This window comes from Apostichopus japonicus, chromosome 7 (assembly GCF_037975245.1).
Source record: "Apostichopus japonicus isolate 1M-3 chromosome 7, ASM3797524v1, whole genome shotgun sequence".
Lineage (NCBI taxonomy): Eukaryota > Metazoa > Echinodermata > Holothuroidea > Aspidochirotida > Stichopodidae > Apostichopus > Apostichopus japonicus.
This window is the reverse complement of record NC_092567.1, coordinates 21,377,574-21,404,750: the sequence shown is the minus strand read 5'-3', so window position 1 is coordinate 21,404,750 and position 27,177 is coordinate 21,377,574. Positions and strand designations below refer to the sequence as shown.

The following is a 27,177-nucleotide window of genomic DNA, read 5'->3' as shown; positions in this document are numbered from 1 at the left end:
TGATGATTTTATCTTCCTAGATGGTGATAAAATGCAATCTGGATTTGGTTGCTAGGCGGGGCCATATCCTAGCAACGAAAATTTTTAAAATTTTTTTTTTGCCCAATTTCATCCTTTGAGACATATGGCAAGACACCATATCAATTTCAGGCGATTCTGAGAGGGTCGACGTGGAATCGACCCAAAAATCTGTTGATTTGGCATGGATTGACCCAATGATAAAGGTCAATAAACAGATGCAGATGCAGAAACAAGGACTGAAGGATAGAAGATTATGAACTTTTCTAAATATTCGGAGGTAATTATATTTCCTGCTGTATCAATTTACATAAAAATCAATGAAAAAGTGCCTTGAACTGAAATCTGTTCATATTTTCTTCTTTAAATAAACAACAATAGATGACATGGTATATACTATAGCCTGTGGCAACCATTTACTTTATTGTCAACATCTTTTACCGAAGATTCTTTGTGTTAAGTAATACATGTATCGCAGTTATGTTACCAAACAAAAAGAATGTAAAAATCACTGTGTACATTGGACTGGGCAGGTGATAACCTTCTCATCCCATAGATCTTTTGACAAAACGTCTGTTTTTCATGAACTTAAGCCATTTCAACTTTTTTTTCTCTCTCTCTATCTCTCTGTTTTTTGGGTTTTTTTGGCACTTGTCAAAACATGATTTCTTAGGGGAAATCTTTTTACCCCTAAAATGTTACAAAATTATCATACTGTGTGATCAGTCAGTTGTATCTCTGCATAAAAAAATAGAAACCGTAAGCCAAGAATTTAAGGCCTGTACACTATAGCTGCAGACCAAAAGAGTTGAATGCCCACTGATGTCATACCTGCCTTACTGTCAATAACCCCTAGCGGCTCAAGTGAATCTATTTTGACAGATTTTCACTGCCGAAAAAAAAAGAAAAAAGAAAAAAAGGGGGGAATGTTACACGTGGGTTTTAAGTATCCCTGTCGCTTCACACACCAGGAAAAAATATGAGATGCGCAAGTCTAACAAAATATTATATCCATCTATCTCCATGATTGAAAGAATGGACGAATGTACTTAATTGTTATGTATATAGATTGCAATAAAAGGTTAGATTTTAGGTGAAATGGGGATTACTGGGCTGTATATATATATATATATATTTACAATACCACATGTGTACCTCCTCTCATTCCTCGCAAAACAAATTTGTTCGTGAAATCCGATATTATTTACTCCGCTTTATTCGAGTGATCGCAAACTTAGAGGGTGGGTATTGTAATGATGACAGGCTTTCAAACAGTATACATGACAACGTTAGGTCGAAAGTTTGATTACATTTTGGATTGTTTTTCGGGGTTTACGGTAATGGAGCAGAAGTCATTATTATGACAGAGCCAGATACTGTACCTGTCAATGTCTTTTATAGTCTTTTAGCTGAGAGGCCAGAATGGCTAGTAATAAAGAATTGTGCCCCTTTCACATTTGAAAGTTTTCATTGCATTCTTGTATTACACGTTTATCTGAAAATTTACCTGGTTTGGATATTTACGAGCCACGAGGTTACCTGTCTCCTCAAACAACACGATAAACACCGAATGACTTCTGGATGGTCACCAAACATGCAGATTTGACAAAGTTCACCAGAATATAAGGTTCTAGGCAGTACAATAGTATAGTACGAGGGTCATTGACGGTCAGTGACCAGTCGCTGAGGTGTACAGTGTTAGAAGGTTAACTGTCCTCTCTAGAGCGAGCCAGTTGGCATTGTGAGGAGTCAGAGTAGCATGGAGGAGAATTAATTTCAGACGTATTTTCTTGTATATTCTTGTAATATTTATAATATTGTATTATATTTTGTATTGTATTTGTATTGTATTGTAATATTGAATATTGTAATATTTTGAAATAAAGAAGAAACTTTAATAAGAATACACTAAAATATTGCAATTACTTTGCTCATGTTTTATTGATATTTCATCCTTAAAGTACAGAACGGTAGTCCTTCATATCTCAGTCGCTTTGACAACGGCCTCAGTTTTTACAGAATTCCCACTGCCATGTCTTCCCTAGAAAAAAACAGGATACTAATCAGGTTGCACACGAACACCTCCTCACAAACTGCAGCTTTGAGCATGTGATTTTGTTAACCAACTTAGCTACTGACTAGAGTACTCTGTACTGTACTATCTTTATAGGCAACAGACCATGATATTCAGCTTCTCCAAAACTTACCAAAGGGTTACAGTATACATATACAGTATGTAAATTGCATCACTGCCCCTCCAATTCACCTCCATCCCGCCCCAACCGAACCCTCTGCCACCCCAGAGATATTCACCCCACTCCCTACAATGTACAGTAATCCATCAAACTATGCATTAATATATTTATTGTGCTTTCTATATTTTTATGAATTAACACCAATCGGGTAATATCACAGCCGATTCCCAGGCACCTGGTTGCCTCTCTCGTTTATCAATTCCCCCAAAATTGCAGCAAATTTCAGTGACCCTACACAACAACCTGGTTAACTATAGCAGCAATAAATGCAATTTGTATGGTGTTTTTCTCACTCACTGCCTACGAAAATATGAGAATGGCATCGCACAAGACGCGCTGCAGTCGTGATATTTCGCGAGCCTGAAAACACGCTTATTTGTGAGAGCACGACAGAGGTATATAACTGATTGCAGGCGATTGAGAGGAGGAAAATAGATGTCAATATCGAGAGGCAGGTGAGATCCCAGCGCTTTCACTGTCCGAGTAAAAAACTGCTAATATTTATCGGTATTCTTTTGGCAGTGGCACAGATCGATAGCAGTTTCACATTTAAAATCATTGCTTCATGTACTGTTAAAAGGTCACATCAAAATTCACGATTGAAAGATTAAATATGTCTCCCATCAAGACCAAGAAAGAAAAAAGAGAGTGAATTAAATATCTGTCCGGGATGGGAACTGCAAGATGTATCGCCTGGAGTGTTGGAAACTTGACAAGATTATTGAAAAGCCCTCCAACAATATCGGCAAAGTCGATAACCAAAGGGTACGGGCAGTCTTGCGAGTGTTATTGATGGTGCAAATAGGGGGGGGGGGGTATCCGAAGGCCTGGACGACCATTGTTATGTATACCCGTTACAGTGGTATATGTACGGGACGTAAGATTTAATACCAAACTACAGATCTGACCCAAGTGGTTGAACAGAATCGTAAAAACAATGTACTATAGAATACAATTATCCAAGTAGCAATTTTGGCTCCAGTTAGATTCTTTTTTACTGCTTGAAAAACTTTTGAGATGACCAAGTAAAGTACTGATTGAATGATATCTGTCTAAATACATGTCACATGTTTGAATTAACTGAATTATGCCTTGTGACCCTGGATGGGCTTTAGAACGACATCCCACCCTCCTCAAGCTTCAACACCTCCATCTTTCAACCCTCGTCCTCCACCCAGCGCACCTTTATCGATTCGATTCTTCGGATTAATTATATCGGCCTGAAAGGCATGCAGTTACCTTGTGATGATAAAGTAGTGTATATGTCAGAAAAGCCAATCCGAGCCCTTTTGACTTACAAATATAAATCTCATTCTCTAATTTACAGTTTAATTTTAGCTCATGCATTGTTTAGCTACTGAACCTATCATATACATGTGCAAGACCATTTCATACATAATATGGTAAAACCATACATAATAATTTAAAATTCTATGGGAGGTACAGTTACAAGCTATAATCTGAAGGTTAGCATTTTAATGCCTGAAAAGTCAAATAAAAAAAAGTACATTTATACATATATGCCAAGAAACTACACAATTACTGTTCCGTTTTGTAATTGGCTACAGTATTGTCACAGGTACAGACTGTATCTCACTGTCTCTTTATCTCTCTCTCTCTAATTGCTTATAGGCATTACACGAAGAAGATTAAAAACAAGCACATTCAAAACCTAATACTTTTCTACTGTATTATAAAAATCTGCTCATGGGTAGCACAATAACATCGCGAGAAATTACGCCATTAATTTTTTATATTCTTCGGGGGAATGACAAAACGTTGCTACCGCCTACGAGGCACATCGCGTCGGCGACGTCTTCTGTGGGGGTTTTTAATATCTCTCTTTATTGATTGCGAACTGGCGGCTTTTAATTGCCCTTCTGAGCTCGAGTCTTTCGTCTTTTGTAACAAATATATGACATTTTGGTAATAAGTAATATTCAAAGTTAGAACAACTAGTGAAGATGAGACTCAGCAAATTTATAAGTTTTCAAGGTTACAGACGCCTACAGTACTTATACGACGTGTCAGCTGCTGTCGATGTTAACTTTGAGTGTTTTCCAAGTGTAATTTACACACAAAAAAATACAAAAAAAGGTTATGTTCAACACTGCACGCATGAACAGTAACTGGTTAATAATCGACGATAAAGCAAACGATTATAGCCATCACAAATGACATCTAATTTGCAATGATAAACTCTTGGTTAAGTATATATAGTGAACAATTAGTGGCCAGGTACTGCACTTTCTCCTTTAAAAAATTTAGGTCATTAACTATTATATTGTATGCATCAATTGATTCATAATGTGCCCTTGTGTTCCTGGGTGTTACAGAGGAAACTATAATATTGCATGCATTATCAAACTTCACCATTCATTTTACCCATTACTACAGAATGCCAGTGCTTTAAGAAAATCTACTTATTAACTTCAAGTTCTCAGTAAAATTTGCTGGAATTACAAGACACATTACTTAGGCACAGTTTCAAAAAGAGAAGGCTGCAGCAGCTGCAATATCCCCTGCAGCAAAGCTGCATCCAATATCACACAATAGAGATTTTATCTTATTATAGTGCAGCCTATTGTGTGAAACTGCACAGCCGCACAAAAGAATTTTTGTACACAGCCTGGCTGCGGGATGCTGCAGCCCCCTCAGCATCCTACTTTTGACACAGTTCCTAACTGTAAAAGTCTTGGAGAACAGCTCAAAAACTATTTGTTGATAATAAACCAGTAATACAAGGCCTATGTTAGGTACATGCAGAAATCAATGCTAATACTTTGACTGACTAAATCCTTAACCAGCTTACAGGCAGAATTTTGCCAGGGCCTTGCTTTCTACTGGTGCATAAAAATTGCTATCTGAGATCCAATTAGCGGTAAATGTGAATGTATACTGACGATCTGTCCCTCCCCTTCCTCTCTTTTGGGAAATTTTGCCCCAACTTTAACATTCTAAACTAGTGTTTAGGTTCGGCCTCAACTCCACACTGAGTTCTGGATTCATGAATTTCAGTAATTTATGGGCAACATTTTTCTCTGTCGCCTAATTCAGTTCCTGTAATGTAATGTTGGGCGTCTATATACCTGCCATGGATTTGGCTGACAGAAACCACAACTGCTGCGATTCATCAAGGAGTGAAATTTTGACAGAATATTACAACAGAATCTATGATTGAAAATTTATGAATCCTCGTAAAAAATTCATCGATTTAATTAGCACCTGCCCTGTCTGCCCTGTTTTCTTTTGAGTTTTTTTCAGGAACCTGTTCTTTTCTTCCGGGAACCATTTCGCTTCGAATGAGAAGCATACCTACTTCTGATTGGCACCTGCCAAATGGGAGGTACTGTACATGCCAATGATTCATTGAGTGTGTATGGTTAATTTAACCTTTTCTTTACCACTTCGGCAGTATACTGCTATTGTTATTTTCATCCCATTCAACTGGTTTATCAACTTAACACTTCATAGCCTATAAACCCTTAATTAAAACAACGTTGTAATAATCCAATAAGATTGCATAATTCAAGGCAATTTTTCCCTTTTCTTTGCTAGGAAGTTATTTAAATGACAATGAAGAAGTACTGATTGAGGGGGACTGGAACAATATCAGGAATTTACCAACCTATTGATTGAAATGTGCATCTTAAGCTTATAACCTAACTATTACAATTCATGCTTGTTTGCTAGTAATTTCTGATGAAATTTTTATGGCATTTTACATTCTAAAGCCACAGTATATCGAGAGTCCTGAGGTTGTGGTAAGCAAGAGAAGCAAGCAAGGTGCGAAGTAAATTCTCTTTGCACATGGTTATCAATCCTACATAATTTATTCAGTGAATTCCTTTTTCCATTGAACATGCTTTTAATTGTGTGTCCTCTGTGTTCAGTGTTGCATCACAAACCGAAGATACTGTAGATCGAGAGTCCTGAGGTTGGGAGAGGACAGGTTAGCAAAGGAGTGAAGTAAATCAAGTAGTCAGTGATAAAGGCCAATGGCTAGAACTCTTCTTTTTCGTTTTTTCTAGATTGTATCAGAATTACAACAGCAAAGAAAAACATAAATAAAACAATCTACGAAATATTGCTAAATTGATAAATTTCAATTTTGCAAATATACAGAACATCAGAATCCCGAAAACTAAATTCTGTGTTGTAGCTGAAGTGGGATTATATTGCTATTTAAAAACCATATCCAGTCATGTATAGTTTAGGTCAGGGTTGTCCAACCTACGGCCCGCGGGCCACAGTCCGGCCCGCCGCAGGGTTGCATCCGGCCCACCAGAGATGCTTCTACGGTGCAAAATTTTAGTGAGCAGATTTATTGATAACAATTTGAAGCTATATAATCAATCTTTCGAACCTTCTGGGTCCAAAAAACTGCATACAGGTCAGTTTGTGTGACACTCTAAGCGGAGGGGTGGGGGAGGGGCGGCTGGACTTTATTCATCTGTTTTATCAGGAAGGAAAATAGATCAGTGCGCTCGCGCAGTGCTCACATTTTGTTGCCTTGGGCTTCGGGCAAAAAATCGAGCGTAGGGTTCATGCGGGCCCCCTCCTTCATCATAATTATTCCATGTGGCCCTCCTCTACAAAAGGTTGGACAACCCTGGTTTAGGTAGATGGGAAAGTGCATATGTGTAGATTGGAGAGATACGTAAGAGTGGAGCAAATAAATAGTAAAGACTGAAGGAGTGACGTGACTTTCACAAGTGTACTGTAGAAAATAATTGTAAAATTGAATCCCAAGGTTGATTATAATCAAGATGGGTTTAATGTTAAGTTGTAAATTGTTCTCAAGCTCTTTACCACCGACTGGTATATTCCTTTAAACAGAGGACACCCGAAATAACTGTGGGCCCGTTCCCAAGTGTAGCGACATGACACATGAGTATCATGAACGATTAGGGTAATGTGTCATGTAACCATAAAACTACTCACAGTCACAACTACACCAACAGCCCTCGAACCTGACAAACTCAATATAGAAATTGGATTCTTCAATTCGCATCTAACCACATCTGATCACTGTACTCTGATAGGCACTTATCCAATTTCTACCCCATGTTAGACATCAATGTAATATTAAATATATATTGTAAGCAGAATCGATGTGACATCTCATGCCGTGATTGATGTCAACTTCTGACTTTTATATCATCCACAAGTCATGAAAAAGTTCCTTGGTATCTTCACCTTGGGTGATATGTTGTGTAGAAGAGACAGATGGGGGGGGGGGGGGAATAGGTTAGGTAGGGAGGAAACAGTGTTATACCATTCAAGTGAAACGGCATCAACACGACAAGGGCACACGAGGGGGACATGAAATCAGGAATCTTTCGGATGTGTATGTGACATGTCTGCTTTCTTCTCCCTTCTTTTCTTTTGATGTAGCCTGTTTTTAGCCTTAGATTTTCATGTCTGGGACGGTCTCTTCATGGTCTGGATGGTAGATTTGGAAGAAAGAGGGGATGGTGGCCTTAGAGGGTCATTGGGGGCGCAATTCAAGAATTCTACAAGTTCACAGGCTTGGTCGATTGGAGTGTGTATAAAAGACAAGTAATTAGAAAAGAATGAAGTATAAAAACTTGATATGCCATATTTTGGAAAATTCAAAATAATAAACAGATTTATGAAAATGATCAGAATATGCAGCCTGAACTGATGGGGTGAAATAGAAATTTTGCGAGAGATATGATGTTATTTAGGGAGTCATTTTTAGGAGTTTAAGTAGCAGTTTTCCCCAAAGGATGTGAGTTCCATCTAAAAACTACTGTGCTTCCTGTGAACAAAAGCTGAGCACTATTCATCATGGTATTCCAATCTAGGAATTTGACAATCTTTTCATCCAGCATTTTGCAATCCGATTCGGGATAAATTATACCCTTAATGTATAATACTATCAGAATATGATACATTCACAAGCAAGAAATGCATCCTGTCGGGCAAACGAAAAATGTGGAGTTTGAAAACAACATTACTGCTAGATGTAATGTTCATACAGCCACATATACTTTTTTGTTCTGTTTCAATGATGTGAGTTCTCCAGCTCAGTGAATTTACCCAGGCACTTCTGATTTAAGCCCCACCCCCCCCCCCCCATCCCTTTAATTTAAAGTTTGTTTCATAGCAGACACTATAGGCATGGAGATAAATTCAGTTATCATGTAACAAGCAGGTGGAATAATTCAGTTTGGGCATTGATAAAGGTGACTTATAGGCAATTCTTTGTTTGGCAGCAAGCTGTGCATGTCTGAAAATGTTTTGCAGAGCCCTAGATGTTTTCGTCAATCTTCGAAATTAACGGTTGATGTTGCAGGAGCCACTCCAGAAATGGAAGATACGGTACAGAAATTGAGAAAAATATGTTTGGTGGAGACGAAAAAGGCACGAGTCGGATGATAAACTGTCTTTTTAGGTGCGGCAAAAATAATTATGAAATGGGGATCTATCGGCTGTTTATCAGTATCAATTCATTTGCAACCCATATATGCAAAGATGCATAATTCAACCTTATCCTATACTGTATCTGAAGAATCTGAAGAAGGAAACGGAGCTAATGTTTACATTGAAAACAGAGCATTCCCCCCCCCCACCCCCTCCCTGCTAATATAAGTACTAAAAGTTCTCTTTAAATCACCTTTGCATGGTAAGCAGATGGGATAGTGGAATGAAGACAGGCATTCAAGAAACATAGAACCATCACAGCTTACAAATGTGCTAAATACCAAAATGCAGGTCAAAATTCCGAATATGTGTAGACTCTATGAGAGGAGATATATACCTGCATGTGTTACACAGTAGCGAGACATACTATAGGCCGAGCGCATATGCAGTGTTAAACCGTTACCAATTGCAAACTTAGCTACAAGTAACTGGGTACAACGAAAAGTGAAGAGGAGTTGGAGACAGGTAAGAGAACTGGTGCCCGGGTAAATTAAAAATAAATCCGGGTCACAAAACCGTCTAAGAACATGTCAACATCTTGAGAGTGAATTTTGTGTGCGGGGTCGGTATAATTATCAACTCCTAAACCCACCTGTAATAACCTTGGATATCTTCCAGAGCAATAACCAAACACTTTTCAATCATTTAAACATCTGGCACCCTTTTTTCCCCTTCTATTTCTTCTTTCCTTCTCTTCTCATTTTTATTTCTCTTAATGATTAGGTTAAAATAAAAAAAATAAATAAAAAATAAAACAACATTGGATGAATTTAATAACCACACTGTATACATATTTAGTGTACATATACTGTAAGGCCAGTATGTGTATTGAGTAACAACAAACCCTTGGTGCGCATGCCGTACTTCATCAGGTGCAGTTCTCCAGAACGGGGCTCCCGATCTTCAATCAAAACTCGGTTCAGTGACTCGCACTGTTTTTCTAATTATTCCTGCAATCAGTCTTGATGTCAATGTTTCTTTTCTTTGGGGGATTACGAGAGGAATTCAGTATTTTCTGTTCTCTTCATTTCTGCCCGTATCTTTAAGATAAACTATGCCAGTCTGGGAGTCGGGGAGGTGTTTGGAAGTGAGTATAGGCTTCTCTTTAATTATGCATCGCTGGATATCCACACGAACCTTTTCGTACCTTACGGAGGAATAACACCAGACCTGCATCGTCATTTCCTGTCTATCTTGCGATGTAAACAAAAAAAGTAGAACGAATTGCTAATAGTTTCCACACCATTTACAGAAGATCAGGCTTAATTAAGACCATGTCCTCCTCCCTCCATGACGATGCCAATAGAAGTCAAACTTGAACTTCAGAAAACAAAGAATATCAGGTTCTTTAATGATAAACTTGCACAAATTCCCCCCCCCCCCCAAAGAAAAGAAGTTAAAATAGATCCCTCTAAATTATTGTAGTGTAACATTTTAAGGAAAAGTAAAAAAAAAATTGGAACATTATGAAGGTCTATAACATCTCATTTCAATGAGACAAAAATTATAAAAATAAAAAAAAGTTGACAGAAATAATTTGCAGGGTAATTATTAAAATACTTCATAAGAAAGTGTCTAGTTCATGATATGTTTGGAGTAAAATGGAGCCATCAGATATTCACTACCCATTCTACTTTAGGTGGGGAGGGCGAGTGTATTAAAGTAGTTGCAATGAGAAGGGTAGGGTGTATCAGTTGTAATCTTAGTTTGAGTAAAAATCACCACGAATGTGAAACTACAATGAAAAGTTGAAACAGTTACAGTTGCTTAATTGAAATAGAAATTTTCACTTTTAGTTTAAAAACATGTGGGGGATATACCATAACAACAATATGATGAACAATACATAAATTGAAAAATATTACTTTGCATCATTTAAATACTCTCCACTTTCTCACACTTTGGTGGCAATAAAAGAAAGTACAGCACCTTAGACTACTTGTAGAGTAGGAGGCCTACATGCCACATGCCACATCCACATGCCAAATGCCACATGCCACCAGAGTAGGATGCCTACATGCCATAAAATAAGACTTCTGTCCTGCTGGTCTCTGATTTCTATGACCATAGCTCTGGTTATAATTATGCTGGCCCAGAACAGAATTATGATTGCAAAACAGATGCACACATGTACATGTATGCATGAGAGTCGTAGAAGCAGTTTAATTGAAAACCAAAAATCAATGAAAGTGATGGAAGAGGGATTGATTCTCAGCCACTTGGTTTAATTACCGGGTAGATGATAAGAACAAAAACAAGGGGTGTGGGTATATAATGTAAGAACAGGAAGTGGTCAATGGCAGTATATGCATGAAGATGAATGCAGTACTGTGGGTTTAACATTATCTAGAACACTGTATTAGGTGTTGTATTTGGCACATGGTCATATGTTAAGCTACTGTATAGACAGTCAATTCTAAAGGAAAGTTACAGGTACCTGGCAAACTTACAAATTTCTTCTTTAGTCCACCACAAATTGCAAATTGTGTTACTCTCGTAATATGACGACTGGCATGTTATCAATGGTTGATGCCTCTCTTTTCCTCAGAAAATACGAGACGTTAGATGTACATTGGGAATTTGTTCGCAGAATCTCTGGCCTTAGCCACAGGGGTTTAAAGAAACAGAAAGTAACTTTAAAATGTTGGAAATCATAGGACCATTTTGGATAATTTTCCATCTTACACATAAACAGTTTCTCATACTCACACCCTTTCCTAGGGCAGACAACAGCCTACCATTCACCCCCAACAAAAAAAATTCCAACTCTAATCTAGCAATAGTCCTGTTACGGAGACTCCTTCCAAGCTCGTCCTTGACATAATTTTATTTGGGAGAAATACAGAACAATACCACTAAGATAAAGCATAGCATACACTGAGATACAGTATACAGATACTTATACACAAAACTTGCCAAGGTCACATTTGATCCAGTTAAACTTTAAAACTTTCAGAAAATATTTAGGATGCTCTTGATGAAATATATAAATATAGGTGGGTGGTTGGGAATGGGGGAGTGGTGACATACTTGCTATGGAGTTTTCTTGCTGTTTCTTTCATATCAGATTCCAATTTTCATGCTTGTTATATAATAGTTATGACAATAACGCTAAACAATGCATACCACACATATATACTATTATAAAAAGATTGTCAAGGTCACAACTGATCCACTTAAAAGTCGATACTTTCAGAAATCTGTAAATTAGATATGCGGATGACCTTTAAGAGAATTATTTTCAAAATGTAAGTAAGTCCACACCCAAAAATTCTCTTTTTATTTTTATCATATAAATTTTTTGCGGTTACCATCAGGAGGTTATGTTGATGAGCAAACCCAGCAGGGAAGAAAGAATCAACCATATTATTTACTGTCCAGATCTACAGATTAAGATTCTTTTAAGGGCAAGGATGAACTAACGATCCCCTTTAATCAAGAGCATTTTTGAGTTGAACTAGTTTGTTAGATGTTGCTATTCAATTTACTGAAATCCCATAAATTCCGAAACTTACCGGCTTTGGATATTTACGAGCTTTACCTGTCTACTCACAATCTCAGCACTCTCGAATCTACCTTGTCTAGACTGAATTGATAACCTTAAGTATGACAATGTGCGTTCTCTATGTCGCACCCTCCTCCCTTCTAATTCTGCCACCCAAAGTGCTGAGTGCGTTCGTTTTGTGCGCCGATTTCTTTCCGACCCAATTCGCTCGGAACTGTAGTGATCAGGACCTTAAATTATGGTGTTTTCCGAAAAATATTTTGTCAAAATTGTGCGCACGCCAGTTCAGTATGTTTATGGGTAATGCGAAATGCGTAATTCTGAAACTTGTTGGTTTGAGTATATAAGATTAGAGTTTAAAAACACCCTACAAATATGTGAAAATATTGCGTTTGTTAAATATGAACATATCATTCTGACAGTTGAAAATCCAAGTTCAGAAAACAAGCCTAAATTGCACTTTGGAAGGTTGAGGGGTGGCGACCTTTAGAGAGGTTAAATTAACCCTTTAAACTAACCTCTTCGAGGGGTTAAATGGAGAAGATCCTGGAAACAATTTGTTGATGTGTTTGCCAATTAAATCACAATAAAATTGACATAAAACTGGCCTGGTTTGTGCAAACAGAAGTAGAGTGCACAACATTCACTTTGTGGGGAACAAAGTTTATGAATTGGGTTAAAACCAACGGTAAGTCACTAAAAGTATTAAGTTGGATATAACCAGGTATTACATGACCTTAAACCAATAATGCCTTCTGTAACATTACTGGGATGGATGCCATCCCACCACCCCCAGTCCCCCACCCCCTGCCAACGAACCAATACTCTACCCAAACTTTTGTTAGGGTGAGGCCATACAAACCCAACATGATGGTATGTAATACTAGTTGATGTTATAGCATTTAATGCCAAGCATACAGTAACATCCTTCCACTTAACATTTGCCCCACCTGCCCCCCCCCCCCTCTCCCATTATATTTCAAATCTACTAAACATTCAAGGAAAAGATATGAAGTTTAAGGAATGACAAACAAATAGTTTCTCCTAAGTTCATAACCCGTACATCACACTGTACGAGAAGGTTCGATTTTGAGGTCAATTCTGTACCAATAATTTGTTGCTTAAAACACCAACATGTACTGCAAGCAAGCATCAATAACAGAGCACAAAAACTTGAAACGAGTTTTAAATTACCTTTAAGGTTGTGGGGAGACAGAGTAAGCGAGGAACAAAGTAAATCACAAACACTTGAAAACAAGCTTTAAATTACCTTTAAATAGTATGTATCCATTCGACCCATGATGGGATTCCAAAAATTAAGTCGCCAAGTTATAAACCGCAGAAATTATTCAAATCTCAAAAGTTCAACTTTTAAATTTTTTGGGGGAAAAAACAGAGCATCCGCGCATTAAAATCTCCAAGATCCTGTCTTCCACTTCTTTGAACTCATCATAAAATTCTCAGCTGCAAACTTTCCATGTTTGTGTTTCTGTTTTGTTACATTTGTCCAAAAATTAAAGCACTTTACGAGGTTTCTGTTTATTGATACTTAAAATATTGTCATTAGAATAGAAGGCATTAAAGGCACTTCTTTTACGTACTTGAAAGAATAAAGGGCAGGATTAGAAAAAGAAGGGTCCCAGTACTGATGGTTTCAACCCTTTTACTAAAATGGAAAACCATAAATGAAGAGCACCGTCAGTCTGCAGAAAAGATCCTCGAGTGTACCGTCCGCAACAAAACCCGGTAGTATCCTAAAAATGGGGACATCCAGTGTTGGTGACTTAAGACCTATTTTTGCTTCGTTTTTTAACGGTGAAGAACAGAAATGTATAAACGGAAGAGCACTATAAATCTACGGCTGCGACGATCCGTTTTCTTAATTAGCGAAAAGATTCAAGCAAGTCTTCCCTTTTCTAGAAATGAATCATTCGGGAGTAGAACAAATCTGAAAGAATTGCCGTAAAATGTTGAAAAAATATGACGTTCGCGAGAAATAGCGAGTTTCAACTTGAAGATATATCCAATAAGATCACAACAGTCAAGACAAGTTTTAGTCCCACAAGATCCAGTGAGTAAAATCCGATCTAATTAGTCCGAGAACAACAACGGCAGTCCTTACCACCAGTAACGAGCTAATATCCGTTACATTTAATCATCATAGTCACACAATTGTCTTTCTTCTATTTTCTTCTTCTTCTTTGCTTGTTATTTTTTTAACAATTTTGGAAAAATCTTTTGCCAACAGATCTGCTCACTGCAATAACTGAGTCCCTTCACCGAATCTATCATTTAAAATATTATTTACAGTATTATCTTGCCATTAATCTCTGTACTCCATCCGCACTGTGCTGCAGCAGAGCAGTCCAGCACACTCGTTTCATCTCCCAGTGCGATAATCAATTCCTGGTTTCTCATTGGCTTGCTAATGAAGGGGACTCTGTACAATATCACTCCTCCTTCTGTACATTAGATATCTAACGTCACCTGCTCCAGTGTTGTCCTCTTGTTATGTAGTACAGTACAGTAGAATAGTCTGCAATTGTCTCTCGTCCTCGACGATGTAAGACCTAACGAATCCGGCTCTGCCATGAATCTTGTTTGTTTCCCGTCCTCCCTTGCCAACATCGGCGTTGCATTTCGAAAAGCGGGAGCTGGGATGAAACACGTCAATCTCTCGTGAAAGAGACTAAAAATTTAAAACCCCCGCCTGCAGAGTTTGAAATCTTGAGATTTTTAAACTCTTGGCTTTCATAGCCCGAGTAGTCTGACTGGTTATCTCGTGGAGAGACAGGAGAGAGACCGAGGAGGAGGAGGGTGAATCGCGGATCAGAGGATTTTAAAGCTGTATATACTGATCTTCGATATATAGATTAGTGATTAGTAATTGTTCATTAGAGGCATTGTTCATAAACAGGAAATAAAATGTTCTGACATGTTTATATTATTTAAACAAAGCCCGAACAATGCATATAATCAAAAAAAATTGGGAATGAATCATAGGTTTAAAAACAAATGCAGGTAAGATAACTTCAACTTTTTTTCAATGCTACTGTAATTTTACATCTCGTGCCTTGACAATCATTTTGAAAATATACCGAACATGGAACAATGCTGTAAATTTGACATATTTGTTCGCTGACAACTGCAGCAAAAGTTCACAATACACAAAGAAGAGATGAAATCGAAGCACTTTAATGTAATGTAACAACAAAAATAAAAACAAAGAATTATAGTCCACCACGATATCAAACTACACTGTGTAGAACACTCCATCATTGTAGGTTCATATATATAGGTTCATTATAAAGGTTAATCGTAGGTTCATTATAGGTGTGTTAGCTCAATGGTTCATGCCGGTGCCTACCAATCATAAGGTCCCCGGTTCAAGTCACTCCAAGATTAATGTATGTCGTCCAGTTACAGAGTTGTTGACAATTCATAATCATGGACGTTAAATATGAATCTAAGAGACAGACTTCGGTCAGCTTGCGGCTTTGAATAAGCCAATGAGGCTTCTTCGCGAGTTCCTGCTTGCAGGAGGATCTAAAATTCAATACAATACAATACAATACAATACAATATATCTATTTCGTATTAACAACCTACGATTTCCATTGCATACTTTAGCTTTTACAGATCGAACTGGAATTGTTGAGGCAAACTGCATCTAACGTTTCCTGTCTGCCTCACACCTCACATATTCGTGTACTTACATAAGGAAGATAAAAAAAAAATATAAAAAAACAGTAGTGTCATTGAAATTCTGCTAAGAAATAAATCTTACAAAAACAAAAAATTATTAATGAGATCAACAGTAAAAGATAGACCAACCGATAGGCTATAGCTGGCAACAAATGACATTGAATTGACACTAACTCATCCATAATTGTTTTCTTTCTTCTCCAAAATCTGGTGATCGAGTTTCTTAAAATATGACGAAACTAGATTACAAAATTAAGCAAGTCCCTTGATTTACAAACTTAGCAATTAAAGGTGGGATCGCTCGTAATTTCCTCGTAAATTCTGTCCTTCACACCACCCGATTCAAAAATAATATCAATACTACCCTCTACCGGTTCGTCGCTGTTGTCTCGTAATTTCTCATCAATCCAGTATTTACGGCTAGTAAGCAATAAACGGGTTCGGTTACTTGAACGGTGGCCTTGGCGAAATTCCTGCATAGTTTCTTGTCTGTGGCAGTACAGGGAGTTGTTATGGAACAACTCCCTGGTCAGTAGTATGCGGTATTACGCCGCGTTTTCGTGTGTGTTGTGTGATACAAAACTCTGTGCTTTGTTTTACGTTCAGAACTTTTCACAACTAATGGGCTGTACAGTATAGGTTACGGTCGAGCTTTGCATCAGGCGTAATAGTTTGACCAGGGAGCTGCTACTCTAGGCTCTAGCAGTTCCCTGCTTTTACTCTTTTAGGCCTACATGGTGAGCAGTCGAAGTCAAGAAACAGCTCAAGAAACTAATAGTTATGAACTTTATGTCTGATTCACGCTGACTGGTGTCACAAAAAGACAAACGCGAATGAGTGAAAAAATTGACTGAAGTGATTACAAAATTGGGTATCAAACGTAAAGTCAAGTCCGTCATGTGTGAACAAGTGGTATTTCAGCCAATATAGGTATTAATTATACATAGACAGAGTCACAGCTTACATTGTATTTTATATATAAATTTTAGTTATATATCAGGAGGGTAAGACAAAGCATTTTATGTCATACACCATATATAGATAAATATGTATATTTATTTTTGGACCCCTGGCAACGGGCCCTTTAGGCGATCACAGAGCACTTGCCCTAGCTGCACCCCGTCCTCCTAACCGGTGCACGTAAACCCTGTCCTTGCACCTCTTGACCCGAATTAAAAAAAACGAAACTTGAACGGAAAAGGGAAGGAAAATACGTTGCCATAAGGGGCGGCTCCACCCTCTTTAGAAAGGATTGGCAAAAAGGGAATAAGTACATGAACAATAAACTAATAGTTATTTCCATTGAAAAGTGTCTCGCTGAGCATCGGCCGTCAAAGCAAAACCTTTTTTTTCTAAATCACGTCAGTGTATTGCTTTCCAGCGTACTGTACTCCCAGAATTGACTCTCCTGCTTCTTGTTCCGAACGGCTCCCAACGAAATGCCAAAAAGTCGGCAACGGGGTTGGGGTGGGTTACCCAGCTCCACCATGGGGCACCTCATCTCGACTGACTCGAATTACAACTCGAAACTTTAACTGAAATTGGATTGAATTTAAAAAAAATATATACTAGCTGTCTGCATGGATCATACTTATCTATACTATTGTGTGACCATATAGGCGTACAGGCTCTATATAGTCAACCAGGAGAGACTGGGGGAAGCTTTTTTTCTTGCCACAGAAAATTAAACATTGCCCGGAAGTTCCTAGCACGATTAATTCATTTCAAACTTCGACGGCAATGAAGGACAAAGAGAACCATATAGGCCTATGCCTGACTATAAGATCATTGAACCATCACAAACAACTCCGAATAATCTTCCATTTGCCGATTCATTACACTGAGAATAAGGGGTGGGGGTGGGGCTTTCCATTTGATCCGCAAGTATATTGAATGGTCACCACAACAAGGGTGTATAGCTTGGGACTAGCACGGGGAGACTTGTCAACCTTGTGAACTTTTTTGGGGGTGAGATGCGGGGGGGGGGGGGGAGTTGGCAAACTAAAACATACAGGGTAAACAGAGGGGAGGAAAGAGGTCAAAAAAGAAAGAGTGAAAGACAGATGAAGGGATGGAGGAAGAAAGTAAAGAAAATGTGGAGATGGAGGCTATGGGTAGAGATAGATATGATATGAAAGTACAGAGAAAAAAAACCAAGAGCAGAAAAATGGAGATCACTGGGATACTGTCAAATACACAAGAAGAATATACAATCTAAATACTGGAATAAAATAATGCACAACATAATTACAGCTTTATGACATCAACAAATCAAAGGGGAAGGATATAATGTTTCAAGGATGCTGGAAAATAAGACACAACAGAAGATGATTATGGTTTCTGATCTATTAGGCTTCTTCTCTCTACTGCTACCAGGATGTAAGAGACCACAGGGACTCGCACAACTCTTTAAGTTGTGATGACCTCTGACCCTTACTATGCCTAACTGTTATCTTGCCAGGAAATAAATACACCAGTGCATGAGAGGAGGTGAGAGACAGGACTGATTGATCGTGTCGATAGGGGTACATGTGATTCAAGAAGATAGATGTAAAGATTAGCATCGTTTGGACACTTCAAATGGGACCCCCTCCCCACCCCCCACACCCTCCCCCATGTTCAAATCATATCCCCTCCTGGCAACGGAAATGAACACCAGTATAAATAAACCGATACAGATATTTATACACGCTGTGCGTGTAGGCCTATATACAATAATATAAAGCTGGCCATTCTCTGATTGTTACTCCTTGATTGAATTTCCCCAACCTTGCCCACCTTGACTTAGAGGGTGGCCAAGCTCCTGATTTACAGTCATAGCTACTATCGAACAAAATGGACGAAAGCAATTTATCTCAATCTGGTGATGCAGATGTATCATTAGCTGCTAATCCAACGTTTGTGAATGTCGCACAACCTGTCAACAAAAGTCTGGGAAAAGTGCTTGCCCCTGCCATATGTATGATCTCTTTTGTTCAGGATCATGTAAATGTGGCAATGTGTATTCGTATAGTCTGAGGTTTCTCTCCCATGCTGCTCCATATCTAATCCTACTGGTGACATTGGACAGAACATTGGCAGATGGCTTCTTGAGAGGTGTTGAAGTAACTGGATCAGGAGTATCTGTAGAGATTACATAAAACAATAGTTACTAGATTGCAAGTATCCTGCTATAGCTTCTATGGCTGTGACTAAAAATATACAGTACCTTTTGTTTAGAACTTATCACACTTATGCAGCACTGGAAACTGATATTTCAATTTAAATGGTGTCATTGAGTTTAGAGGACATTGAAGTTACAAGTATGTTGGTGAAACCAAGACCACCTTCAAGAAGCAGTTCTAGTCACAAGTCAATACCATGAAAATGGAGACTCCAGTAGGGGAACACTTTCAGCTCCCCAATCATACCATTAAAGACATGTCCCAACAGGTAACTAACTTCGTAGACTAACCATCTCAGACACAGTACACCACAGCAGAGATAGAGAGAGTGGACGGAGTGCCCTAGCACCATTCAACTGAATGGGCTCAATGTACAGGAAGGACATGACTAACTTTATCCTGCTCCATCTCTGTATTCTGCTATAGTTTATTCGCCCTCTCTCCTTACTTAATCCTCGCTTTGTACTCCACAGTTTATCTAAATACCTCTGCTTTCACTGACTCCTTTTGTTCAATACACCATTAACTTCTTTCTTTGTGTTCACCATGTCCTCTCTGTTCCAGGCTCTATTGTGTCTCTTGAATTTACTGTTACTAGTCAGTTTGCCTCTAAAGAAGATCCTGATAATATCAGGCCCACTTACTTTTATAAATTCTCATACACATGTATGCTTTTTAGTGGATGAGCAATAAGCTACCATCTTTTTCTTTTCTTTTGGAATTTAATGAGAATGAAATTGTATTATTTTTCTGATCACACCAGATCAGATAAGATTAGCACTGCTCTTCCAGTCTGTAATTCATGCAAGGATAAACATATAAATTTACCTTCTCCTTTCTGAGTGTCAACTGATCTTTCTGTGGTGACAGCCGCTGAGAATGCCTCTGTTTGACTTTCAGCATCTTTCCGGAAAAGATGCATTTGAAACCTATACAATGAAACAAAAAAAATTGTCTGTAAATCATATAACTGAAATAGTAATTTTACTGTACACCCCAAGCTTAATTGTATGCGTAATGAATCTGGTAATGACCAAATCATTACAAACATACATGTTTTTATCATACCTACCCAAGAAAAAATATGAAAGAGAAAAGTAACAAACAAACACTTAGGCAGATTTCAATAATAACATATTGTTAACCCACATTGATTTAAACCCAGATAAGGATGAGATATTCTTTCATACTCTTCTTCAACATATCCATAAACCGCGGTACCTTTCAAGAATTGTAAGGATAATTTTGTGTTGCCCAACTGCTTGCCCAACAACTTGAGCTCACATGTCAATGTAAAATTTACTATGTAAACTTCCTGTCTTAGTGAACTGATTGGTTTCATATCGCTAAAAGATGTCCAGTCTTTTGATCAAAGTTTGATGTACACTCATTATTTACCTACTGTGTAAACTTCCTGTTTATGTGAGCAGTTGGTTTCATGAGTGAGAATTGAGATGCTAGCTTACTCCATGACACCATTGTGAAAAATTCCTGTTTACATGAATAGCTTGATTTCAGACTACCATTAATTTAACGCTAGATTACTCTCCACAAGAGATAGTTTCGGCCACCAAATTTAATAGATATTATAATTTTTGAACACTAAACATCAGATCATTCACAAGAAGCTGAACAAAAACAAGCATAGTACTGACTATATATAAAAAATATGATAACTTAGCACAGCATCATAAAGTATGAGCATCAGGCCTACACAAAAAAAACTGGTACTTTCTTACCTCCAGGCATGGCTATATAAAGGTTTATAAAGGTATAGCTATATGTACTAATATGGTCCCTCAATTTGTGAGGCTAATTTACCTAATTTCTTGCATAGCAGTTGGGTTCCTTCAAAAATCCCAAGCACAGAAATGTACACATAATTGCTGGAATATTGGACAGACAGTCAGTAGATAACAGTATAACACCCTATTGCCCAAATGTACCATTAAAACTTGATTGCATATATGCTGGCTGTGGCTGACCTTAGAAAAACATAAGGTCTAGTTGCATACGCAGCGGTGTGAAAACATGTGAATCAGTTAGTAGTGATTCTAAATTATTTATGTACAGTAGATGCATTATTTTTATAGGAAAAATTGCAGGTCCATGTGGTTGTACTTGTACAGCACAGTAGGCCTTCCTCACTGGTGTATATTACAAAATTAGGGAATACAGTTACTATGAACACTAAATTCAGATACTTATTACTAATACTATAGGCCTTAGTCCTATGTTATATGCCTAGTTAATTATGACTGGGCATAGGTGAGGCTTTTCTTTCAAATGCTCATTCACAAGAATTATTCCTCAAACAAGGACAGCTGATAACAATTTAGAACCTGGAGGGGTGGGGATGAACAGATCACCTAGGCCTAGTGGTTAGAAAATATATTTCCATCAATTTGTTGAGGCAAAAAAACAGTTTACTTTTTGGTGATGAGAAGGCCCAGCTTTCCATGGCATAAATATGAGGAGTGAAACTAAAGACCCCCAGTCCCTGTCAGTCTTCTTTAGGAAGGATATTTTAATTTTTAACTGTATACAGTACAAAGTGGCTATTCTTACGACTAGTTGTAAGAATAATTTCCGACTACGCATGGGCTATTTTTATGATTAGGAGTACTAATTTTACGACGAGGAGTAACAATAACTTCCGGTTAGGGTTAGGATTGAGATTTAGGGTTATGTTTAGGGTTAGGGTTACCCCTACTACATGCGCAGTTGCTTTATTTACTTTACTGCACTTGAATTTGCCTTTGTCGTAAGAATAGTTTATAAATAATTGTTACGACTAGTCGTAACAATAGCCACGGCCTATACAGTATCCTCATGACAAGCATTCACAAACAGTGATGATGATGACTCAGTAATACAACTTACTGCTATTTTGTGCTAGGAAAAGTATGATAAGGTTAGCATACGCTAGGTCCATTGGAAAAATAATGAATGATAGGCCTAGTTACAAAGCCTAGGCTCATCAAATCATGTATGTTACAAATACAATAGCATAGACACTGCGAAGTTCGAACACCTAAACCTTAAAGTACCCCAAAAACTATCTTCATTTTATTGACAGATATGTACGTACATACTTGCGCACGGGTCATTTTGGAGAGGAAATAACTGTAGCTTCCTAGTTTTTAGTGGTATTGGCTTTCGCTTGTAGGTTATCATGGTGAAATTGTGTATTTCTTAGGGGTGTCCGAACTTTGCAGTTTTCTGTACTTCGCAATACTGACAGTTACCTAGGACAATACCCTGTAGTACTACTATGTACTAGTATGTACCCTATATAGTTTTAGCCTAGCTTAGCAAATCATTACCTTTTTGTGTGATCCTGAAGCAAATGTTCTGCGAAATCTGCGTTGCTAACAGAAGTCAAATCGTGGACATGTTTGTAGAGTTCTTTCTCCATTTGCCAGTTTACGTAGGAACGTAGAAGATAGATCTTCGTGGCATCTCTTCGTCGCTGTTGTTCCTTTGCACTGCTGTTTTTGTCAGGTCCATGCAACAATGGCTTTCCTCCACTTGAACCTACGCTCGTTCCAGGATAAGGTCGTTTTCTTTCGCCCGATTCTCCTTGCCCTGATCCCTTTTCCATGATTGTCACTATACTCTAGTCTAATCGAATGTATTTGTACGAAAATCGTACAGTATTCTTTACTCAAAAGGCACACAAACAACAAACTATCGCGTACGAAAATCCTTTGCGGTAAACAGTACAATAATCTGAAATGCTGTGTTATAACATTATGTGTGCATGGGTACGGGCTTGTTACGCATACGCTTGCCTGTGCTATTCACTGATCTAAATTTGCCACCGAGGTCACGTGAGTTTTCGGGGTCCCATTAAACCTCGCTGAAACCTCGAAAATGCCAGCGCCCTCAAAAAAAAGTCTACGAGCGATATCGCCTTTAATCCTTTTGAATTGGTTTGATACGTGGAGTGTAGTACAGTGTACTTTATGCTAATTACAGGAGTTTTAACGAGGCAAAAGTACTCCAACCTTCCAGGTTTGGATACATTTACGAGGCTGAGCCATAAGCTTACCTATCTCCTCATAACCTCAGCACTCTAGCTGTAACGTACCTACAGTGGACTGGTAAACTTCTAAGCATGGTAGAAAAACAGGGGACTGGTCACTTAAGGCTAATGACCCTCATCATTATATCACTCAAAGTGACAAAAGTTTTTTGTTTTTGTTTTTTTTGTTTTGTTTTTGTTTTTTCAGTGGAAATTGCTGTCTTTCAAATCCACATTTGGAATTCACTGTACTGTACAACACCATACTGTAATTAGCCTTTTAACATTTGGGCTTTTCCCGGGGCAGGTTTTTAGCTCCCATGTCACTCTACATCGTAGACACGGTGGAGCAAGTACAGTGCAAGATGATGAAGAGGAAACAGGTAAGCGAGGCACAAAGTAAATTTGTCATCACACTCTACTCATATTGTAGTTATGCCTACAACAGCAATGATCACCGTGCACATTCATGTGTATTTTTATGTGTATTTTTTGAGAAGTGTATATATATAACTCCGAAAAACACAGTGAGACACTTTGTGGGTAGAAAAATGAAGGAAGGCCATTAGGGCCAGTGAGGGTGTACAGTGTTAAAAGATTACCAGGGCATTCTAGACACGGTAGAATGCGGTGCATAGGTTGTGGGGAGACAGGTAAGTGGGGAACGAAGTAAATATGTGTATTTTTATGTGTATTTTTTGAGAAGTGTATATATATATGTATAACAGGAGGCAAAGATTTTTCAAGACTTATGTAGGTAGTTTCAGTTCAGTGATTCAGCCACAGGGAAGAGAAAAATTGAAGTTTTTAAATACCCATAATTATTAGAGAAGAATATTTCTTAAGGCCTTTTTCTGTCTTCATCCAAGTGTTCTTTTTTTGCCTTTTCGTTTTGATTTTTTTGCGTTTCTTGTAGCTGAGATTCCTAAAGCCATTTGTTAAAACCTTTCTCTAACTTGCACTGCTTCCAACAGAGAGAAAGAGAAAACATTCTTAAAAAAAAACATCCATGAATTCGCATAACCTAATTTTAAAACATTCAGTCATTACATATTCATGCTTACAGGGTTTAAATATGAAGGGTAGAGAGAGAGAGAGATAGAGAAGGCAAAATGGAACCTAAAAATAACATCTCATCAACTAGGAAGGGATCTCAAGGGCACGTAGTTCTGTTTACTCATTCGGGAAAAGAGAACTTCTTGCCAAGAAAAACAAAAAGACTAAACTGTATAATAGACACACTCGCGGACGGGCTAATTGAATAAAACCTAGCGCTACAGCAGTTAGTTATTGCATTTAGCCCGCAAATAAGCCACGCTTGATTCTGTTATAATGATCGTCAGAGACACTGATTGGGGTATGCCGGGCAAATTAGGTCACCCAAGAAGGCAAACCAGCAAGAAGTCGCCAAAGAAAGCTGACGTTTGATTTTTTTTTCCTCCCACTTTCCATGAATTCATTTAAAATAGCTGATGTTTATGAGCAGAATGTATCTGAGCGGAGTTAGTATCTACGTAGGAAGAGATTGAGAGATCTATAAAATGCATAATCATCACTATGAATAAACAATATGAAATATGAATATTCATGACTTATGTATATATAGCATAAGAGCTACCTATGGTGCTACCAGTGTGAGCTAGAAGGAGAGTAAGCAAGGAACAATTGAATGCAAGCCTTATCTTGTTGAAATTTCAATAAACATATAAGGACAACAACATTCCCTCCAAATCCCTTCCCTATTACCAGAAAAGGATACTTATTGGGCTGGAAGAGACGTCTAAGAGTTCTAGAATCCGATAGAAGAAAAGAACTCCCAAAACTTCCACTACCAAAAGGACTAAATTCGAAGGAAAAAGTCCCAATCGAAAAACACATGTAGGTACTTAAGATGGTAGAATGAGAAGGAGGGACATGGAGGGTGCACAGTGTTAAAAGGAATACCATGGACATGATACAGTAGGCACGGTAGAACTGGTGCTAAGGTTGTGAGGAGACAGGTAAGCGAGGAACAAAGTTAATTCCCCAAACAAGTAGATATTCATGGATTTACAAGCCTGTGATAAGTTAGACATTTAAATGGTAAAATCGGAGGAAGGAGATATTAAGGCTGTGCCCCAGAAAGTGGGATATGTGTAGCACAGTGCTAGAATGATACCAACTGTGTTGGTTAGGTTAGATCGGAAAGTGCTTAATTCAATTATGGAGACAGGTAAGAGAGGATGAAGCAACCCCGGTACACTTCCAGGGCTTCTGTATAGTACATATCTATGTCTTTTGTGCTTGCATGAAACTCAAATCACATGCATATATTAGCAAGTTACTAGGTTGCAAGAGATTACTGTACTTATCACATAGAAATCCTAGGGACTGGAAATTCTCACCAAGTTGTTTTTTTAAAAAGTTAAAAAAAATTATCAAAAAAAATCAAAAAAAAAATCTTAAGAACACATCTCCTCTCATGCTAATAACCCTTGTGAATTTTGTACCATTGTCGTATCTGTAAATTGAAACAGTATAATACTGTAACATCCATACATCCCACAGACTTACAATATACAGCTATGTACGTAGATGAGAACTTTGTACATAACATACACCGCAATGACTGACAACCTATGATCATGTAATTGCTTCTGATGGGAATTGCTTGTGATGGGACGAGTGCCTACAATCTTTTCCCATACACACTCAAAACTGTAACAACACACTGAGGCTGATCCCAAGGTTAGCTGAAACTGAAGATCACGCTACACAGTTACAAACGTGTGCAATATTTTCTTAATTACCACAACAGTACTTGGGAGGAAAAAAATAAAAAAACAGACAGCCAAAAAAAAAAAAGAAGAAGAAGAAATTAGCGGAGGAGAAAAAAAGAGAGAGAGAGAGAGAAAAAAGGAAAGAGAATATGAAAACAGAACTAGCGTCTGGCTTTCATTGATTTGCGGTTGCCATGGAAAAGCAACAAAATAGGCAACGGTGAATGCAACGCATCCAAAAGAGCCTTGCAATGACGTATTGATCACAGAAGGGCAAAGAAGAAGATGGCTAATGAAAAGGGAAACAACAGGACAACAGGGAAGGAATAGAGAGAGAACGGGGGGGGGGGGGGGGAGGGAGAGAGAGAGAAAAACACTTTAAAGAAGAAGCTAAAACGTCTGTTTATGTCATAACATGTAATGGTATGGAACAGATACTGTGTGAGATGAAAGCTTTATCTGGCAGAGCATAACTGGATATTTTAAGAGTAAATTTTACCTTGGTGGCATTTGGGACGATCGACTGACTCGGGCTTATATCTAAACACATCTTGAAACGTGAGGTAACGTACAAGTAATGCATAATTTAGAAGTATTATTATTTGAAGTGATGAGAACAGTTGTGCAGAGTTCAAAACACTTTATAGTACACCACCATTGTAAACGGGTAATTGAAAAAACATGAAAGGACCAGCTTAGTATGAAAATTAATTATTTAATTTTTTATATTTTTGGTATTATATGTGTATCATATATTGTGTTAATGTTCTAGTTATTTCCTAAATTTTTATAAAGAATTGCTAAGAATCTGAATTTATAAGCATTTTGCAGCACATGGTTATCAATTCTACATAATTTAGTCATTAACTTCCTTTTTCCATTGAACATGGTTTCTGTTTTCTTTATACTGTAGGTAGAGAGTCCTGAGGTTGTGAGAGGACAGGTAAACAAAGAAGTGAACTAATTCAAGGGAAAGGTCAAAGGTCATAGTAGACAGCAACTCCATATAGAGATGATGTTGCAGTCAGGGAGTTACAAGGACAGGGTGGGGTAGGGGGCGAGAGATGATCTGTGCCATTACAAGCATACCATACTGTACTTGCCTTTCTTGACTCAAGGTTACATAATAGGTTACATAATAATGTTTATCATGTAATCTTGAAACCCATCCCTTCACATGACACTGTATTAGCAGTGTTTATCATGTAACCTTGAACCCATTATCATGTAATATTGAACCCATCCCTTTCACATGACAGTGTAACAGCAGTGTTTATCATGTAATCTTGAAACC

The 27,177-nt window shown here is 38.0% G+C and overlaps 2 protein-coding genes across 12 annotated transcripts in view; both read right to left on the bottom strand.

Moving 5' to 3' along the window:
• LOC139969723 (liprin-alpha-1-like) overlaps positions 1–27,177 on the bottom strand; it is a 132,571-nt gene that overhangs the window by 77,725 nt on the left and 27,669 nt on the right. Inside the window, exon 1 of one of the 11 annotated variants that reach the window (XM_071974924.1) lies at positions 13,499–14,095. The exons of the other annotated variants lie outside the window; for them this stretch is intronic. Coding sequence (XP_071831025.1) covers positions 13,499–13,528 — 30 coding nt within the window. The 5' untranslated portion in view covers positions 13,529–14,095. Of the gene's footprint in view, positions 1–13,498; positions 14,096–27,177 lie in introns of those variants that run through there. 11 annotated transcript variants of the gene reach the window in all.
• On the bottom strand, positions 18,265–23,027 carry LOC139969726 (uncharacterized). The gene is made up of 3 exons (XM_071974927.1): positions 22,424–23,027; positions 19,926–20,026; positions 18,265–19,056 (listed from the first exon to the last, which is right to left on the bottom strand). Exons 1-3 carry the CDS (start codon positions 22,699–22,701, stop codon positions 18,854–18,856), a joined length of 582 nt encoding a protein of 193 aa, XP_071831028.1. The 5' UTR covers positions 22,702–23,027; the 3' UTR covers positions 18,265–18,853.

Excerpts from the sequence above, each read along its gene's own strand:
- LOC139969726 (XM_071974927.1), bottom strand. The coding sequence starts at position 22,701 with ATGGAAAAGGGATCAGGGCAAGGAGAATCGGGCGAAAGAAAACGACCT. Across the intron at positions 20,027-22,423 it reads CTTCAGGATCACACAAAAAG|GTTTCAAATGCATCTTTTCC; the intron begins GTAATGATTTGC and ends TTCATTGTATAG. Across the intron at positions 19,057-19,925 it reads TGACACTCAGAAAGGAGAAG|ATACTCCTGATCCAGTTACT; the intron begins GTAAATTTATAT and ends TAATCTCTACAG.